At 25.9% G+C, this 18,993-nt stretch overlaps 1 protein-coding gene across 3 annotated transcripts; it reads right to left on the bottom strand.

Annotated features, from left to right (window-relative positions):
• Positions 1–329: 329 nt before the first annotated feature.
• Positions 330–4,473, bottom strand: LOC133781443 (pumilio homolog 12). 3 transcript variants are annotated; one of them, XM_062220424.1, is made up of 8 exons: positions 4,407–4,473; positions 3,966–4,016; positions 1,739–3,306; positions 1,476–1,638; positions 1,225–1,388; positions 855–1,113; positions 567–681; positions 330–466 (listed from the first exon to the last, which is right to left on the bottom strand). In XM_062220424.1, the coding sequence occupies exons 3-7, from the start codon at positions 3,244–3,246 to the stop codon at positions 574–576; spliced, it is 2,202 nt and encodes a 733-aa protein (XP_062076408.1). In that variant the 5' UTR covers positions 3,247–3,306; positions 3,966–4,016; positions 4,407–4,473; the 3' UTR covers positions 330–466; positions 567–573. The 3 variants fall into 3 exon arrangements, with proteins under 3 accessions (XP_062076408.1, XP_062076406.1, XP_062076407.1); XM_062220422.1 differs by lacking the exon at positions 4,407–4,473 and adding an exon at positions 4,330–4,400; XM_062220423.1 differs by lacking the exon at positions 4,407–4,473 and adding an exon at positions 4,277–4,319.
• Between the last annotated feature and the right edge of the window lie 14,520 nt (positions 4,474–18,993).

The following is an 18,993-nucleotide window of genomic DNA, read 5'->3' as shown; positions in this document are numbered from 1 at the left end:
AAGATTTCCATCACTTAACATTCAAAATATCAAAAATTATATTTCTTTACGATTAAAATTAGGTGTATGGATTAGCGCCAAAACCAAATCAATCGCCAACACAAATACGAACACTATACGATCAATAATAAACATAGTAATTATTTAAAAGATTTAAAATAAATAATTGATAAGCAAAAGCTCTCCCATCACTTTTTAATTTTCTAAGTTTGCCTAATTATTTCCTTATGATTAAAAAATTAAGTGTTTGATTAGGAGCATAATCTCCAATTTGGAACTACACATGTAAAAACATCTAAAGATTTAAAGCAAATAAATGACTAAGGACAGTGGATAACCATAGCATATACATTTCAGCTAAATCCATAAGTCTTGTATTAAATTTAAAACAACAAACAAAAAACAACAATACAAGTCCACTCTTCTATTCACCAGCTACAAAAAGGCCAAGTTTTACAGCATTCGCCTGGACACGAAGAAGAAGAAGAAGAAGAAGAAACATGAGTTGTGCAACGCGAAAAAGAATCGAATGGCGAAAACAACAGGCAAAGGAGAGGTTTACCAACCCGGAAATTATTTCTTGAAGTTCAGGTTCGAGAGGACTTTCTTCCCGTATGGACTGGTTCGGAGTGCAGCAACGTGGGGCTTTATGGCGTCCACCAGCTTAGCATGAAGGCTTCCCTGCTCAACAAGTTCACAAGGATTTATGGTTTTGATTACAAATCTTTGATACAAAAGATAACATTTTCATTATAATTATATGCAGGCACACTTAGGAAAGACAACAACAGTTGCTATGCTACCATGGACACTACTAAGCAAGCACTACCGAGTTCGCGGTTCCCATTTAGTACCTTTGCCAGTTCTATTGCTACTTGAACAACATAGTTTCCATAAGGATCCTGCATGATTTGATCGAGCTTGGGATTATCGATAAGCTCCTGAATAATGCGAGTGCGGCCCTCTTCGTCACAAAATTTCAGGCTTTTCTCAACCACATTACTGCTGTGCTTCTGCATAGAAAGATCACCGAAGCTACCTTCCAACAGATCTAGTAAATGTAGTTTTGCCCATTGAAGGCCAAGCTCATAGATGTATTGCACAACATAGTTCCTGAAGTGAAATTATAGCTTAATTTACAAAGCACAACATTGTTTGCAGATAAAAAAGAAGTTTGATATAAATGATTATAGAAAAAAGAAAGAAAAAGAAGAATGGAATTACCCATAAGGATCCTGTGAAAGGACTAGAGCATTGGCAACAATCTCACAGATCAGATGGCGCCTTCGGTCACCATTAGAATAAGCAAGGCATTTTTGAAGCACACAACAGCCATGGCGGTCTGATGCAAGATCAACGCAATTTAAAAGTGCAGCTTCAAACAAAAACTGCAAAAGAAACCATTATCAGCTACAAGCTTCCCTTAATTATCATAAAAATTAAAAGCATCAGTTCTAGAAACAAATAACCCTTACTTCACTATACTCATGACTTAAATACTGCAAGCACCGTTGAGCGACATGGTTTCCATTCGTGTCTTTCATAAGTGTCAATGTATCAAACTTCAGTGCGGAAACAACCATGGAGAACTGCTCTGGGGTCTGAAGGGTTTCAATAACCTTTTGAACAGCTCTAGTCCTGTGGTGGAGAAAAAACATGATATCAACATCTTCAGTATACTAAAAAATATAATTGTGCTAAAATGCAGACATATAGTAAGATAGAGTGAGAGGCCAACCCGTGCATATCACACGAAATTCTAACAAGTTCCCCTGGTTGGCAAGTCATGCAATGAAGCGTCTGCAGCCGCTGGTCCTCGTCACAAACCTCGAGCAGCTTCTGAACGAGGTAATTCCCAAAAGGGTCTGTCATCAGCTCAACAACATGATCTACGATCTCTTCAAAAATCATGTCGACCTCATGTTTTTTCTTTTCAGAGAATTTTCTTTGCAAGAATCGGCAACCATGCTGGTCTTTAGCCATGAGATAAATTCTACCACTGGCTTCATCCAGTGATGTATATTTCTGAGGCAAAAGCTTCGCATTAAGACAACTTTTATAGTCTGTATCAGGACACAGAAGCATGTTGTTCAAGTTGCAGCAGTCATGATTAGATAAGTTATGAGACAAGTGACCATTTTGTAGAGGCCTTCCATTTTGACCAAGTTGAGAAAGCAAGTCATTTCCTCCAACTGAGCCAAACCTTAGTCCATGTGATCTGGCTAGAATCCTCTCAGGGGCACTCGTTTTGTCCCAAGCTTTAGTTGCATTGAATCCAATGGGAGAGAAGGAATGATTTAAATGGTTTGAAGTTCTGCTCAAAAAGTTTTCCCAAAATGGATCCGACGGTTTCAATGGCTCACATTGGTGAGGGAATGCAACTTCATAATGTGTTTGCCTTGGGTTTCTACCACAATACCTGTTTGGAATGTTACCATTTTCTTGCATATTGTACTGCTGCTGCAAGCGCAGAAACCTATGGTACTGTTGTTGACGATGGTAAGGTAGACTTGAAAGTGGATCCAAATAGAATTGCGGTTGTTGATCAGTCATTATAGGAAACTGCATCCCAGAAACAGGCAGATTAGAGAGGTATGGAAAACCAGTCACCGAATGATCCAGTGGAACAGCAGTAGGAAAATTCTCCATTGGCTGGTAATTCGCAACTTGGAGGCCTCTTCTGGGTTCCTGAGGAGAAAACCTCGAAAAATTTGTACTTTCATGGCCATGTTTTGTCACATCAAACCCATAGTCATAGAAATCACAAGGCACATTGTTTGATGTTCGGTAGGAGGAAACATACATCATCCTTGAATCCACATCCGAATTTTGTTTCTTCAGGTTGTTGTTATGGATCATTCCATGCAATGAAGAGGCATAGCATTGCATAGGTTTCGAAACCAAAGGTTGATGAATACCAGCAGCTGATACAGCAGGCACAGCCACTCCTTCATTAAAACTCATCCCCGCAAATGCGGATGTCAAGGATTGATCATCAGGGAGATTCAGCTCATCTGATTGAACCCAATTGGAAGGTAATTGTTCATACTTGTTCAACCTCCCATTGTTTTGCAGTTTTCCGATCGAATTCTCTCTGTACGAGTTCAATCGAGCAGATGACAAACTTTCATTCAGATACACCATCCTACGAGCAGACTCATCAGAATGTGGATTCCCAGAAGTGGCTTTGGGTATCTCACAAAGGAGGAGATCGATTTCGGACTCATCAGTTCTTGTTTCCTCCATTTTTGCAAAAATTAGACTCTGAAAAACAGAGCAACTTTCACTCCAATAGACAGTTCAGATCTGCAACAAAAATCATTCATCAAAAAGGGTTTTCTTAAAACTCCCAAAAGAAAGAAAAAAACACAAAATTACAAGAAACCAAACCACACTCAAACCATTAAAAACAGCATAAAAACAATGAACTTTATATTCGTAGTGACCAAGAAATTGAATATTGAATAGAACATCCACAATGTAGTGAGAAAGAACCCATTCTTCTAAACCCCAAATAAAACAAATGATCAACAGAGAATTCATTATAAATATACACACACATATATATAAATAGATATATACAAAAATCAATGTATTGATCAACAATGTAGAAGAAGAAACTCATCCAAACAGCATCAGTCAACACAGTAGGGTTGATCAAATCCCAAAAAAACCAAAAGCCATAAAACTCTTACCATGATCATCATCATCATCATCGTCAAAAATCTCAACAAGAGAACATATTATTTTAATCAATAGATAAATCGATGAGTAGTTTGATCAAAATGTGATCAAACAAACCCTTTATCAGAACGATCATCGAGAACCCAATTGAGAATCACAAACAAAAAGGATCATTCACATATTCACAAACAAGAACACAAATTCAAATTCAGCTACAGACACAACAATGCAGAAAACCCAAAGAAAAGAATCGAAAAACCCACGTGGAAGAAGAAACGTACCAGTGGAGAAAACACACCCAAATCATCAACGGCGGCCACCACCACTCACGGCTGAAAGAACAAAACAACAAAATTCAGAAACCAAAAACAAAATAGAGAATTCGGAGAAAAAGGGTGTTTGGGTAAAATCAGAATTGGGACTCTTCAACAAAAAGAGAAAAAAGAAAAGAAAGAGTTGTAGGTGGAGTGAGGAGGCAGTGAGGCGGCGTGAAGAAGAAGATGAGTTTTTTTTTTTTTAGGAAAAATATGAAATATGTATACACATATACATACATCTATATATATATATATAAAAAAGAAAGAGAACACACCAAAGAGAGATATACATACACATATATATATGTAAAAGAGAAAGAGCACACACCAAAGAGAGCACACGATATATATATATATAGATATAGAGAGAGAAAGCGAGAGAGAGGGTCAGGAAACAAGAAATACCAAAAACTTTGGCTTCTCTTTACATTTACATGCATGGAAACGGAAATAGCCAAATGGGTCTCCACATTTAATGTTCACTTTCTCTCTCTCTCCTTATATATAAAATAAAAATGCTTTCTTTGTTTCCTATTCTGATAAAAATGGTTTCTTTATAATATAATATAATATAATGTTTTTTATTATATAAAAAAATAATAACTTTTACACGCGATACTTGGTATAATTTGTTTCCCATTATTTATTTAACATTATTTTATTAAAATTTGTTTCCCATTATTCATTTATTTATTATCAACATAATTTTTTTAAAATTAAAAACAAAGAAGATTTTTTTAACCTTTAGATATTTTGTTAATCTTTTATTTTAAACTGAAAATTAAAGTATAACCAACTAATTTAAAAAAAATATCTCAACTAAATTTAAATTTGAAATTGTATAGTTAAATCCATAATTTAATTATTAAGTATTGAATTGATAAAATAATTGTATATATATAAAAATTTATCGTATATTATAATTTTTTTATTTATATATACAATAAGTAATGTTACATAAGCGCTTGATACTATACTTTTTCCTTTTTATTTTATTTTTTATATTATAACGCTATATTTTTAATAAAAACATTAATTGAAACAAACAAATTTAAATATATATATATATATATGGAGGATTTTATTTTAGGGACTTTAAAAAGAGTTTTATTGGTGAAATTTTTTTGTATTTTTGACTCGTGAATAATTTTTGGTGTGATTTTTTTTTATAATTGTATATATTGTAGTTATTTATAACCTCCTGCAAATTTTTAAAAAATTCTGAATAATTTAACAATGCCGAAAACTAGGTTTATTTTTTACACGCATAAAAAAAATTAGTTGTGCGTGCAACAACTTATTTTTAAACTAGTTTTCGGTACTCTAAATTATTTGGAGTTTTCTAAAAATTTGCAGGACGCTCTAAATAACTACAATATACACGACAATAAAAAAATCGCGTCAAAAACTATTCACGAACTGAGAACACAAAAGAGCTCTAGGACTCTTTTTAAAGTCCCTACCATAAAAATTTCCTATATATATAATATTAATTATAGTTATAGGTTTAGTTGGTGAAAATAGACTATCTCACTTTGCAAAATAGATTTTTTTTTGTAAAAAAATTTGCAAAAAAACTTTTAGGGAAAATTGTCGAGAATTTTTAGAGTATCTAAAATTTCCAACAAGGTGTGGAGAAAAAAATATCAAAATAAAATTATTGTACAAATTGACCATAAAAAAAAATGAGAAACTATTTTCATAAAACACCATAGTTATAAAATGTGTAATTAATTGTTTCATTTTTTTTTAAATGCAAATGGCTATATCCCACATTTAATATTTTTGTTATAATACTTGATATCTCTTTATATTAATACTTGTTCAATTTCTATCTGCAAATAAAAATTATATATAAAATTATAATAACATACTTGGTCTAATCTCTATTTACTATTACGTTTCCCTTTATTTATTTATTTATTATTAGCATTGATATTTTATTAATTTTTTTTAAATTGAAAATTAAATTAAAACTAACTACTTTCAAACAAAAATATCTCAACCATAATTTAAATTTAAATTTAAACTGAAAATTAAAGTATAACCAACTAATTTAAAAAAATATCTCAACCGAATTTAAATTTGAAATTGTATAGTTATATCCATAATATAATAATTAACTATTGAATTGATAAAATAATTGTTAATATATATATATATATATAAATTTATCGTATATTATAATTTTTTTATTTATATATACAATGGTAAAGTTACATAAGCTTTGATACTATACTATTGCCTTTTTATTTTATTTTTTATATTATTAACGCTATATTTTTTAATAAAAACATTAATTGAAACAAATAAATTTAAATATATATATAGAAGATTTTATTGTAGGGGCTTCAAAAAGAGCTTTATTGGTGAAATTCTTTTGTATTTCAATTTTCGGTGTGATTTTTTTTTATGATGGTATATATTGCAGTTATTTATAGCATCCTGCAAATTTTTAGAAAATTCCTAATAATTTAACAGTGTCGAAAATTAGGTTCAAACATGTTATTTTTCACGCATAAACAAAATTAGTCGGGCATGCAATAATCTATTTTTAAACTAGTTTTTGGCACTGTAAATTATTCAGAATTTTCTAAAATTTTGCATGATGCTCTAAATAATTACAATATACACGACGATAACAAAAAACGCATCAAAAATTGTTCATGAATTAAGAATATAAAAGAGTCTAGGACTCTTTAGTTGGTGAAAATAGACTATCTCACTTTGCAAAATAGATTTCTTTTGTAAAAAAATTTGCAAAAAAACTTTTAGGGAAATTGTCGAGAATTTTCAAGAGTATCTAAAATTTCCAACAAGGTGTGGAGAAAAAAAATATCAAAATAAAATTATTGTACAAATTGACCATAAAAAAAATGAGAAACTATTTTCCTAAAACACCATAGTTATAAAATGTGTAAATAATTGTTTCATTTTTTTTTTAAAATGCAAATGGCTATATCCCACATTTAATATTTTTGTTATGATACTTGGTATCTCTTTATATTAATACTTGTTCACTTTCTATATGCAAATAAAAATTATAATAACATTTATACAGCCATACTTGGTCTAATCTGTATTTACTAATACATTTCCCATTATTTATTTATTATTAACATTATTTTTTTAAAATTAAAAAAAAAATATTTAATAGTTTAGAATTTTTATTAATTTATTTTTAAATTGAAAATTAAATTAAAACCAACCACTTTCAAACAAAATTATGTTAACCATAATTTGAATTAGTAAAATAAAATAATTATGTATAAATTAGAACTGAAATATCAAATGTCTCCGTACATCTAATAATATTCTGTTTATCTTTCTCTTTATTGTGTTTATTATAATTTTTTATTTTATTATTTATATATAATAGTAAGGTTATATAGGCACCTTTTGAGACTAGGTATATCTATTTTTAATACTACCTTATTATTATTATTATTTTATAAAAAAACATGTTTTATACTTTTTTGGAACTTGTTGTCTCATCATCTGTTCGTATTTTGTGTTTTGACAAATTATTTTGTAAAATAGTTCAAATATAATTCTAAACTAAATTTTATTGAACAAAAAATTGAATATAACAACATAGTTGTTTAACAGAATTATTGTACTTTTGTTTTGAGTTGTTAGTTTGGTGAATTATTTGTGATTTTAGTTCAAAGAACTTTGATCAAAATTGGATTTAGAGGTCTATTTGAACCATTTAACAAACCACAAGGTCCAAAAAGTAATTTGTCAAAATATAAGGTCCAACCAGGTAATGAGATAAAACACAAAGTCCAAAAATGTATTAACATTTTTTATATTATTAACAATTATATGTGTAAATTTTTCAAATTCATAATAATATACTTTTAAAAAAAAAAAATTTAAGTTAGATATTTAAAAAAAAAATTAATAACAACAGTGATCGAAATTAAAAATATACATATTGATATATATATATTAGGGTTGTACAAAAAATTGAAAAAAATTGTTCAAACCGACCGATTAAAACCGAATTTACTGACACCGACGGAATCGAAAACCGTTGCGGCGCAAACTAACCTTCGTTTGGTCGGTTTATAGTTCGGTGTTGAAACCTTAAAGAAAATATAACAAAATATAATATTAAATATAGTTATAGGTTTAATTTTTGAAAATAGACTATGTTACTTTGCAAAATATATTTTTTTATGTAATTTTTTACCAAAAAAACATTTAAGAAAAATTGTTGAGAATTTTCAGAGTATCTGAAATTTCCTACAAGGTGTTGAGGGATGTTATTTATTAGTTTGTGGAGAAAAAAATTATCAAAATAAAATTATTGTACAAATTTGTTACATCCCGATTTCGAGAATGAAAATCTTGATCTCGAAACTCAAGGTAAGGTGTTAGCTCGAAACAAATGAAAATCTTGTTTGATTTTTTTTTATTTTAAAATAAAAATTAAATTAAAACCAACTAATTTTTAAATAAATATATCAACACTAATTTAAATTTAAATTTGAACAAAGTATAATTGAATTTAAATTTAAAAATTTATAATTAACTAATTTTAAAAAAAAAAGTTAATGATCAACTTTTTTTTGTATATTTTTTTTAAGAATTAACAAAATTATCTTTCTCTAAACTGTGTATACATAAGAATACTTTTATGAGTTCATTATAATGTTTTTTACTTTATTATTTATATTATTCACAATATATTATATTAATGTAGAATTATATGTAGATTTTTCAAATTCATAATAATATATTGTTTAGATTTTTTTGTGGGAAATTGATTTTATTACTCCTCAATTTGAAAAACGGTAAAATATTATAATTTAATCTTATTGTCTAACTAAATAACATACAAAGATGACTCGAGAAATTAGACAATAAAATATTGAAAGCCAACAGACTTAGTAGCATGTGAAAGCCATAGACTTAGTTATTTTTTTAAGGGAAATATATGTATTGTATATATTTCCTGATGCATTTATTGCCTTCAGACAAGAAGGTTCGAGCTCGAGAACTATAAGCTCAAACGTGATAACTTCGTTAATAGTTACTTGTTGTGAGCATAGGAGAAATAAGATGACGAGCTCGTGGTAGACAAATAGTCTCGGAGATGTAATGGAATCAGTATCTAAGCTAGTCGGTTACATGTGAATGTATTTATTGTTGTAGAATCCCTATGTTTAAGGGATATTATGTAATTTGTTAACCAATTGGCATTATATCACTTGATTCGCAGAATATCTTCCTGAAATATGTGGGAACGAATTCTGAAATCTTCTCTATAGAGAAGGAAACTCCATTTGTAAAGGGCCGAAAATCTTGAGATCTTGAGAGAAAACTCTAGGCAACTATTCTCTGAAAGTTTCCAGAAGACTCCAAAGTACTTATAACACACTTATTTCATTTCCTCTGATAGATTAACAAACTTATTTAGAAGGTTTAGATGATTCAATTTTAGGAAACTGAAATTTTGGGTTTAGTTTTCTTACTAATTTTTTTGTTTCATATTTCTACGAAATTGAATATTCTTTTCCCTCTTTTGGATCGAGTTATTATTGTAGTATTACTTTCAAAACTGAAATTTTGGGTTTAGTTTTCTTACTAGTTTTTTTATTTCATATTTCTACGAAATTGAATATTCTTTTCCCTCTTTTGGATCGAGTTATTATTGTGGTATTACTTTCAAAACTAGTCGCCAACATCCATGGAGTTTTTACGTTGCTCGGAGCTCCTCGTTGTGACCAAGTCATATTTTTTTTTTAAAAAAGAAAAGTTTGCTAGAGTAAAAATGTTAAAATACTTGTGTAGTGGTATAAAGGTAATTCTTAGGTTGTAATCGTGTACTAAAAAAAACTCCTAAAAAAAATATTAATTTAAACAAACTAATTTGTCGTTTAAAGAAAATATCTAGACACGCCCATTTAATTTAAAAATGAGACAAAATATAATATTAATTATAGTTATAGGACTAATTGGTAAAAATAGAATGTGCACTTTACAAATTAATTTATATATATATATTTTATAAAAAGGCCTTCGAGATAAATTGCCAAGAATTTTCCACTATTTATCTTGCAAATTTGAATTTATATTAATATAATTATAAAATATATAGTATGTATTATATATTATATATTATTATAATAATGATATTAGAGATTATCTATTAGTGAGAGTGTGATGATTTGATTCTTATATATATATAAGCAATAATAATTAATCACTTTTTATGCTATAATTATTTAATGTAGATAAAAATTAGCTTTTGGTATACAATACAAGGAACAACCATTTGTTACTATGGTTTTATTTTCCTTGTAAAAAAATTTAAAAAAAAAATTAATAATTAATTAAACTTTTAATTGAATTTGTCACATGCTCTTACCTAAATTATGATCTGATTTTGTGGTAATCTTATTGATTGATTTGTATTTCGCACCTTAAGAGATTTTCCTTTATTACCCCAACAAAAAGGCAACCAACAAAGAAGAAAAAAAAAATCAGTAAAAATTAATTATTTTGATATCTTTCATTAAAAAATTATACGATATAATATTAATAGTAAATGTTGGTTAAATGAGGTGAATAATAAAGTTAATATAAAATATAATATTAATAATAGGAATAGGAATAATAGGGTGACCCATTTTAATGGTTGGAAGTTGGAAAAAGCATAACTTAGGCACCCTATGAGGATTACAGTTATATCTAAATAAATTTTTATTATTATTTTTATTTATGTTTGGTCCTTACAAAATTTATTAATTGTATTATTCACTTTCACTTTTTTTTTAATAATTAATTTTTGTTTTATTTTACTACAATACCAATTGATATATTATTTATTATTATTGTATGTGCAAATTTAGCTAAATGTTATTTTTATTGTTGATGTGGTACTTGAAAAGTATATATATAGATTTTTATATTTATATATATATATAAATATTTGTACTTGTGAGTAAAATTTAACATAAAACAAATACAACATGAAAAATTTGTGCATATTAACATAAAATAGAATCATTTTCATATATCAACTTTATTAAAAAAATGCAAATATATTTTTATTAGATATTTATTTTTCAAGAGGAGCAAAAATATATATAAATTATAAAAGAATTAGGGATAATTATAATAGAACAATCTATGATTAATTTTGTGATGCATACCCAAGAAATGAAATTTATAGGAGTGCTTTTATTAAATTAAATTAATATATAAGTTCAAGGATTTGAAGAAAAAAAAAAAAGCAATAAATAAAGTTGCTATTTGTTCATAAAGTTGAGGAGTATTAATTGTGCCAAAATTAACATGCACCAGATTTTAATGCCTATTATTAATTGAGAGTACAACTACACTATTTTTTTTAATTATAATTTTATTTTTATGAGAAAAATGTGGGAAAAAATAGTAACTTTTGAGCATCTTATTCCTTTCACATTCCATACTTTTAAAAAAAAAAATAAAAAATTCTAATAATATATTTTTAACTGAAAAAATCATGGGGTTAATATCACTATTATTTAATGCCTATAGAATATCATATATCTTTTTTTTTTTTTACAAATTACCATTATTAGCACCCTTTAGTATTTTCTTCATTTTATAATAATTGAACATGGATAAATATTGATTTTAATGTGAGGTCAATATAACAAGTTATAAACTTAAAAGTTTGAAACTAATTGGAAAAATAGTTATAATGATATTATTGTTGATTTCCAAATTTCAGAGCAACTTTATAATTACACCACTTTTATTTTTTTTATTTAATGCTTATTAATATTCACCTAAATATTCTTATAATCTCCTTAATTTAATTAAAATTAAAGTAATAGCTAGATGATGCACCACTATCACTTTAATTTTTAACTAAGATCAATGTAAATTAATGTTACATATAAAATATTTGTAAAATTGAGTTGTAATTAAATGTTACTTTTAGTCAATTTTGGTGTGGGAATAAAAAATTGTCTAACACATATTTATTTATATGAGTACATATAAAAGAGTACATACAATTATTTATTACCTAAAATATAAAAGAGTACATATAAAAGCACACTACTTAATTAAGCAATTAAACAAATATAAACACTTTTTTTGTTACTAATTAAAAAATAATATTAAAGAAGATAAAAATGTTGAACTGTTTATATATATATAGACATAGTTTTGTTTGTATACTAATTAGTATGATTACATCCCACACTTTTATATTATTATTAGAAAAAACATATATATATATCCTTATAAATTAATGACTAAAAAATAAATATGTTTAGTGATTACACACAAAATATGATGATGTCTAAGAAACACATATACCAATTAAACAAAGTGCCTTGTCTTTCTCTCTTTCATTATTAACATATTTTTTCTTTTTATTTATTTTAATTTTTGTTAACAAAAAAAAAAATTAATGGATGATAGCTAGCTTCACCGAAAGACAGCAAAATTAATCATATTATTTGTATAAATCATGTATATTATTTGTTACTAGAAAGGTTAATCATATTTAGAGTATATAATAATAGGGTTGATATTTTGTTGGATCTTGTGTTTTGTCTCATTATTTGTTTGGATTCTGTATTTTGATAAATTATTTTTTAGACCCTATATTTTGTAAAATAATTAAAATGGAACCATAAACTCAATTTTGATGAATAAAAAATTGAATTTAACAACACAGTTTTTAAGCAGAATGATTTTATTTTTGTTCTGAATTGTTAGTTTAGTAAATTATTTGTTATTTTAGTTGAGAAACATTAACCAAAACCGGGTTTATGGTTCTATTTTAACAATTTTACAAAACATAAAGTCTAAAAAATAATTTATCAAAATACAAAGTGTAAACAAGTAATAAAACAAAATAGATAGCCCAAAAAAATATAAACTCATAATAATAATATAAAGCAAAATTAATCTACATGTGTATTTATTATTTTTTGTTTTCAAGTAAATATAGCAATATAGAAAATGGCAGACCATGGATTAATTGATGATTGGCGAATGTAATTAACATTTTTTTTGTTACATTAGTGAATGTTTTTTTTATAGGAATTAGTGGAAAAAAATATTTATTTATCTAACCACCACCAGATTTTTAAGGAAGATTTTAGGTGTGGTAAAGGTATATATTTCAAAATGAAATTATATTTGATTTTTTTTAAATTTTAATAACTATCAATTATGTGTGATTCAAAATGAAATTATATTTGATTTTTTTAAAATTTTAATAACTATCAATTATGTGTGATTCAAACTAAATTAATTTATATAATAGAATTCAAGTAGTATTGTTTTGACATTTGGAGAGTGTTTGTTAAATGTAATGGCGTAGTTGTAGTTAATATATCTTATAATATATTATTGTTTTTCGACAAAAATATATTTGATATATCTTATAATATATTATTGTTTTTCAACAAAAATATATTTGATAATGTCAATTTTTTTCCGAAAAAAATATAATAATGTGTTGTTTATATATCATTTGCTATTATCTTCAATTTTATAAGAATACATAATTAGTTAATGGGAATAAATTAAAAATAAAGTACAACGGTTTGACGCAGTTTTTTGTCAACTAAAAACAAGAGCAATTAAGCATATAAAATTTAGAATAGAAAATAAGAACATAGACGAGTCGCTCTTATTAATTTGTCTGCGTTAATAAATTACAAATGAACAAGCGCATGTATTTATAAATTGAGTTCATATATTCTTCCCCACGATTTTAGGGGAAATTATATAACAATATTAATATTCATATTTAACACGCTTTTGATTATACTGTTATTATCTTCGAGCTGACACTTGAATGGTTGTCCAAGTTAACAGCTATCAACCTTACGAGCGGACCTTCTTGCAATGGTTTGGTCTGTTCGAGCTAACCCTCCATTTCGAGCTGAAATAGTTGAGTGATATATCAGTAATATTAATACATATACAACCAAACTTAATTAACTTAATTAATTATTTACATTTTCAGGTAAATTATTCCATCTCGAAATTTAGGTATAAGAACAAACAAAAGAAAAAATTATTGAAAACAATGTATTTTGATTATTAAACCTATTCAATCGATTCAATATATATTTATTTATTTATTTAATCACAACATTTTAAACAAAGTCCATGTGGGATCTAATTAAAACTAACAAAGGTTATAAATCCAGAGTTTAATATCACATAAGTTGTTACCAAAATGTATGCCACAAATCTATCAATCTTGAGTTCGACATATTAAGTCCATCTAAATAGAAAGATATTTTTCACTAACACATTATTGAGAAAAATATTTACAATAATAATATAGATTTTTTATGTAAACATTATTTTCAGACTATTCATAACTAAAAAACAAATTTTTATGTAAAAAAGATCTACATAACTAATTTAGTAACTAAGAAAAATATGTTTTTTGATTGTAATACCATAGAAGGTTAGTATTCTTTCTCCAATCTTATGCTTGTTTAACTCAGTTTTAATTGTGTTTTTACCAATAACTACACACTACAATAAAAGTTATCATTTAGACAACTTTTTTGTCATTTTTTTTTGTGTGTGAATAAATGTCAATCTTAATCATAACAAAAAAATTAGTAACAAATTGTTATTAATGTAATTTTTAGTTACAACTTGTTATTATAAGAGATTTTGGCGGCAATAATAATAAATTTTTGCTGATGATTGTATTTAAATACTAATTCTTTTTATTTTAATGGTAGTTAATAGTACCAATTTAATAGTTGTACTTAAATACTAATTCTTTTATTTTGACGGTAATAATATCAATTTTTTTAATAAGTGCACTTAAAGTACTATTTTTTTAAAATAATTTTTTGTTTGACACAATAATAGTAAAGATGTAGTATTAATATATTGTTCGTTACAAAAATGTTCGGTTATTTTTATCTCCAAATAATATTTTTTTATATCTCTAGAATTATTTTTTAAAATTATATAGGTATAATATAGAATAATTACAAAAATAACTTAACACATTTTATTTACAAAAATGTCTTGCCATGTCATAAAAATAATATACCCAAATTGGAAAAGTTCACAAATTCTAAATTTTTCCATTTTCTAGGTTTACAAAAATAACATTTTGGTTACTTACGATATTGATTAGATACCAATTGGTTACTTTTCCATAAAAAACATAAAATGTTTCATTTTTAGACCATATTATTTCATATACATTTTGGTTACTTACAAAACTTATTTGTGAAAAATCTACTTTCTTATGAGTTTTAGTTATATTATTTAAGATAATTTTATGTTACTTTCAAGTCAATTTTAAAAACTAAGTTACAAAAAAGTATAACAAGTTACGATATAGCTTATCAGTAAAATTTACTTTAAGTATACTACATATCAACTTTTAAATATTTTTTTTAATATAATTTTAATAATATGATCTAAATATGAAGTATTTTATTAAAAGTTATCTTATATGGAAAATTTTCGGAGGACATCCGAGCAAATAAACATCCACATAAATTAACTTATTGACCCCCGAACAGTACTATACGAATCGATACCGAACATCTCCCCTGTTGTTGTACAATCTCCCATAGCAATAACATATTTTAGTTATGGCATTTGTTCATATAATCTCACTAAAGAATGAGCGATTTTCATTATTACTTTTAAAATTAGGTCTGAGATTTCGTGAACTCTTTTATTTTAGGTATATTATTTTTGAAATATGATATTTTTCTATGATGTATAAATAAAATATTTAAGTAGTTTTTGGAATTAAAATAAAAAAAACAAAAAAAACCAGTAAATCTTCCTAAAGTCTATGCATTCACCAATATATACAATAACCATCAGAATCCAAAGATGCTAACTTAAAAAATGATTTTGTTTTTCTAATTATAATTAGAGCACTTAACGATCTAAGAATATATAAATTTATATATATGTATTAATAAACTAATTAATTTAAATATTGGCATTCAATACATACTATCAGTTATAAATTTATAAGTTATGAAGTAATTGACTCAGTAAACCCTTTAACCAAAAATTTACTAACAGAAGATCCTTAAAACAAGGTATTTTCCTCTCCTAAAATTTATCCAAAAATTGATTCAATCGATGTATAATTATTATTTTTTTATTTATTTAACGAATCTATGGCCTCCAAATTTTTTTTGACCCATTCGTGTAGTAAATTCAAATTCTAATTATATTTGATTTTTTCTTAAATTTTAATAATAATAATAATATAATTAATTTTAAAATTATTTAGTTAACAAAATATGATTCAAGCTAAATTAATTCGTAATAATTATCAAGTATTTACTCAATATTTTTATTTTTCATAACAACACACAAAATAAAAAATAATTGAAAACAATGTATTTTGTATTTTGGTTATTAAACCTATTCAATCGATTCAATATATATTTATTTATTTATTTAAGCACAACATTTTAAACAAAGTCTATGTGGGGTCTAATTAAAACTAACAATCTATCAATCTTGAGTTCGACATATTATAAGTCCATCTAAATACAAAGATATTTTCACTAACACATTATTGAGAAAAATATTTACAATAATAATATAGATTTTTTATGTAAACATTATTTTCAGACTATTCATAACTAAAAAAACATATTTTTATGAAAAAAAGATCTACATAACTAATTTAGTAACTAAGAAAAATATGTTTTTTGATTGTAAGATCTACATATTTTTCTCCAAATCTTATGCCTGTTTTTTTTTCTTTTTTGGCTGAAGTGAGTCTTGCATTAAGCAAGAGCACACGAAACCTTTACTAAACGAAAGGAATAATACAAGAGAATTTATAACAAATGGCCCAAATTAAGTGCATTTGAAGCCCAATGTCCCCATTTTAAAAATTGTAGAAAAATGACCTTTTAGATCATTAATTTACTAAATTACCCCTATCGTATCATTTCTATTATATTTCTCAGCAAAACAACGTGAATGAGAGTGATATTACCAAAAAATTTATCAGCAAAAAATAAAAAACAACGAGAAGGAAAGGGAGAAGTAGATTGTTTCCTTCTGTGGTCGCCGGTAATTGAATCTCAATCTACTTTCCTCAATTTTTTCCGGTAAAGAGGGAATGACACATATGAAATTTCATTGTATTAATTTGTTGGAATGGACCATTTATTGATTATTTTTTAAAGAGAGATATTTATCTAAATAATGTATGATTTGAGGGCTAATTTGCTTGTTAGCCCATAATACAATGAAAAGGCACTTCCACACAAGAAGCTCACCAAACCCGAAACAATAACAATCAAATCAAAGCGTGTAGAAAGGATGTAGCAATAGGTACACCCTACAACACTCCAAAGGAAACAAAAGAAATCCAGCTAACCAATCGTTCCGACTAACACTACAGAAAACAGGAAGAAATCCAGCTAACCAAATCTTATGCTTGTTTAACTTAGTTTTAATTGTGTTTTTACCAATAACTACACACTACAATAAAAGTTATCATTTAGTTACAACTTTTTTGTCATTTTTTTGTGTGAATAAATGTCAATCTTAATCACAACAAAAAAATTAGTAACAAATTATTATTAATGTAGTTTTAGTCACAACTTGTTATTTTAAGAGATTTTGGCGGCAATAATACTAAATCTTTGCTGATTATTGTATTTAAATACTATAATTCTTTTATTTTAATGGTAGTTAATAGTACCAATTTAATAGTTGTACTTAAATACCAATTCTTTTATTTTGACGGTAATAATATCAATTTTTTTTAATAAGTGCACTTAAAGTACTATTTTTTTAAAATAATTTTTTGTTTGACACAAAAATAGTAAAGATGTAGTATTAATATATTGTTCGTTACAAAAATGTTCAGGTACTTTTATCTCCAAATAATATTTTTTTATATCTCTACAATTATTTTTTAAAATTATATAGGTATAATATAGAATAATTACAAAAATAACTTAACACGTTTTATTTACAAAAATGTTTTGCCATGTCATAAAAAATAATATACCTACATTGGAAAAGTTCACAGAATTCTGAATTTTTTTTATTTTCTGAGTTTTCAAAAATAATATTTTGGTTACTTACGACATTGATAAGATACCGATTGGTTACTTTTTCATAAAAAACATAAAATGTTTCATTTATAGACCATATTATTTCATATACATTTTGGTTACTTGCAACATTTATTTGTGGAAAATCTGTTTTCTTATGAGTTTTAGTTATATTATTTAAGATAATTTTACGTTACTTTCAAGTCAATTTTAGAAACTAAGTTACAATAAAGTATAACAAATTACCATATAACTTATTAGTAAAATTTACTTTTAGTATACTACATAGCAACTTTTAAATAAAGTTTTAAATAATATGATCTAAATATGAGGTATGTTATTAAAGTTATCTTATATGGAAAATTTTAGGAGGACATCCGAGCAAATAAACACCCACATAAATTAACTTATTGACCCCCGAACAGTACTATACGAATCGGTGTTGAACATCTCCCGTGTTATTGTACAAGCTTCTATAGCAATAACATATTTTAGTTATGGCATTTGTTCATATTTTGCATTGTTACTTTTAAAATTAGGTTTGAGATTTTGTGAACTCTTTTATTTCAGGTATATTATTTTTGAAATTTTGTATTTTTTTATAATGTAAAAATAAAATATTTAGGTAATTTTTGGAATTAAAATTTAAAAAAAAAAAAACCAGTAAGTTTTTCTAAAGTCTATGCATTCACCAATATATACAATAACCATTAGAATCCAAAGATGCTAACTACAAAAAAAAATGATTTTGTTTTTCTAATTATAATTAGAGCACTTAACGATCTAAGAATATATAAATTTATATATATATATATTAATAAACTAATTAATTTAAATATTGGTATTCAATACTTACGAAGTAATTGACTCAGTAAACCCTTTAACCAAAATTTACTAACAGAAGATCCTTAAAACAAGATATTTTCGTCTCCTAA

This window comes from Humulus lupulus, chromosome 6, assembly GCF_963169125.1.
Source record: "Humulus lupulus chromosome 6, drHumLupu1.1, whole genome shotgun sequence".
In the NCBI taxonomy this organism is placed as follows: domain Eukaryota; kingdom Viridiplantae; phylum Streptophyta; class Magnoliopsida; order Rosales; family Cannabaceae; genus Humulus; species Humulus lupulus.
This window is presented reverse-complemented; position numbering and strand designations above follow the sequence as displayed.

What these genes read in the sequence shown, in the direction of transcription:
- LOC133781443 (XM_062220424.1), bottom strand. Translation starts at nt 3,246, where the DNA reads ATGGAGGAAACAAGAACTGATGAGTCCGAAATCGATCTCCTCCTTTGT. An exon ending in ATTTCGTGTGATATGCACGG is followed by an intron (nt 1,639 to 1,738) that starts GTTGGCCTCTCA and finishes TCTCCACCACAG; the next exon opens with GACTAGAGCTGTTCAAAAGG. An exon ending in TAAGTCATGAGTATAGTGAA is followed by an intron (nt 1,389 to 1,475) that starts GTAAGGGTTATT and finishes TTTCTTTTGCAG; the next exon opens with TTTTTGTTTGAAGCTGCACT.